This window comes from Cavia porcellus, unplaced genomic scaffold (assembly GCF_034190915.1).
Source record: "Cavia porcellus strain 051 isolate PalLab524CR breed Dunkin Hartley unplaced genomic scaffold, mCavPor4.1 scaffold_18, whole genome shotgun sequence".
Classification (NCBI taxonomy): domain Eukaryota; kingdom Metazoa; phylum Chordata; class Mammalia; order Rodentia; family Caviidae; genus Cavia; species Cavia porcellus.
Window position 1 is genome coordinate 43,105,074 of NW_026947501.1, and position 2,365 is coordinate 43,107,438.

The window sequence follows — 2,365 nt, forward strand, 5'->3', positions numbered from 1 at the left end:
TCAAGAGTCAAACTTACCATGAACTGTGAACTTAGAGCTTAAACTTACTTTGATGAGTTGTGACAGAGTTGCGATTTATAGTGATGCCTAGTATGCAGATGTAGAGGCAGAGACATTGAAAATATCCCTGTACTTTAACTTTTGTTGTGAATGCACATCTCTAAATGTATAAGTGGCATGTCTGAAATCTTTATTAATATCCTGTAATCTTGTTTTGATGTTCTGTATTGTTTACACTGTTTTGTTTGATTTTATTCCATTTTGTTTCATTTGACTCACATCTGATTCCATTTAAAGTTATTTTGAACATAACAATATACATCTTGTTAGCCACTGTTGATTTTTATTACCTTGTTTTTAGCGCAGTATGAATTTCATTGTATTGTTTGGATTAACTTTACTCTGTTGTACTTTGATTTTAGTCTCTTTAAAATAAAAAAAAAAGTAATTAATAAATCAATGACAGTGATACAAATTTTAAAATTTATTGCTTGGAATTCAGAGAGCATCTCTGTTGCCAGGTAAATACAAAATGAAGGCATAATCCACATAACTTCAGTGTATTTATTGGTATCTTTCACTAAATCAGGGGTGAGAAGCTTAAAAGGAAGTTAGCGAAGGAAGGAGCCTTTTGGATGCTTCTACCAAATCCTTCCAGTGACCTTCAAAGCCTGGATGCATCTGAAGAACTTGGCCCCCAGCTGGAGACACAAAGAGGATCAGCTGGGGCAGCCCAGTCTCACACTTCTGCTTCCCTGGGAGGTTTATGTCATGGCTTGTATCACTGTGGGAGGGTCACTGTAATACTGCTGACAGAAATAAGTTACAAAGTCCTCAGGCTGCAGGCCAGTGATGGTGAGAGTATAATCTGTGCCAGATCCACTGCCACTGAACCTTGATGGAATCCCAGATTGTAAATTGTTTGCATAGTAAATCAGGATTTTAGGAGCCTGCCCTGGTTTCTGCTGATACCAGTTTAAGTTATTGCTAACACTCTGACTGGCCCGGCAACTGATCTTGACTGTGTCTCCCACAGATGCAGATGCAGATGCAGGCTGTGTCAACTGGATGTCACATTGGGCACCTGAAATGAGAAACATAACAAGTATCAACATAAATATTCAAGATAAAACAGGCCAACACTGAAATGTCAGGCAACTGTGAACATTTAGAACTAAGTAAATTCCTGGTGCTGCCCTCTGTTACCTGATATCCAGAGCACCAAGAGGCCCAGAAAGTGATTGAGAACCCTCATGTCCATGCTGTGTCCTGATCAGAACTGAAGCTGCACAGGGTGAGACAAGCAGCCTGTGAAGAAGTCCTCAAGTAACTGGCTGGGCTCTTGGGATATGCAAATTAGCAGGGCTGGAAGGGGTTTGTGCCAGCTGCAGGCTAGCTCTTCTCAGCACAGACTCAGTGTCCCCTGGGGAGGCTGTCCACACCTGGGGAGCACAGATTTCCCTACAGAGAACCTGTTTCTCTCTTTTGGGCTATATACCAAAATCAGGCTGCTCTCCCATGAGTAGAGGAACACTGCAGGTCTCAGGATTCAGAACACGCCTTGCTTGAGGACAACAGTCCTATATTATGATCCCTTTGAGAAAGAAGAATGAAGAGAAACGCATGGGCTATTTCAAGCAGGGTAAAAAATGAGAAGGCAAAACCAGAAGAGAGCAAAATCTGTGAACTCTGTGAAATTCTCTGGGTTCGTCTATTCACTGTCACAGCATGAGGGCAGGGAAGGACCTGATCAATGCTGCTGTCAAGACCCAGGCTTCCACACAGAAGCATGTTTTACTTGTCTCAACAAAAGCACAGTTCTAAGGCCTATCCAGGTTCTTGCACTCAATGTTCATTGCAGGATAATTTAGAATCATCTGAGAAACAATGTTAGCATCAGGATAAATTTAAAGTGGTAAACAAATCACTGGGGGTCAGAATATTTCTGACCCAAGGCCTCTGGAGAACATCAGGGAAACAGGTCTGCAGTCACAGCCTGTCTCCCCACACATTGCTATCCTCTTAAGGACTCCTCCAGGGATTCTCCTCTGGGTCTATGACTGCAGTCCAGATCTACAGCCTCTGTCACCTCCACCTCAGAATACACCAGGTCACTTCACTCTTGTTTCAGTCACGGCTGACCACATTCAGAGTTGTGACCCTAGCTTTGTGACCCATCGTGTTTCATTGCTGACCCAGAGTCCTCCTGGGTATGTCACCACAGTCAGGTGAATGCCATTCACAGATTGAAACAGGAAATACTAAGGAACTGGCAACGGGGAAGACACAACCCTTTGTTCACAGAGGCCCCAGCAATGTGAGCTTAGAGAGCAGGGCAGAGAACTCCCTTCCTTAGTGGCTCCCT

The 2,365-nt window shown here is 43.3% G+C and overlaps 1 gene segment (V, D, J or C); it reads right to left on the bottom strand.

Moving 5' to 3' along the window:
- Positions 1–469: 469 nt before the first annotated feature.
- Positions 470–1,440, bottom strand: LOC100718855 (immunoglobulin kappa variable 1-39-like). The segment is given in 2 exon segments: positions 470–1,084; positions 1,207–1,440. Coding segments are annotated over 2 exon segments (375 nt in total).
- Between the last annotated feature and the right edge of the window lie 925 nt (positions 1,441–2,365).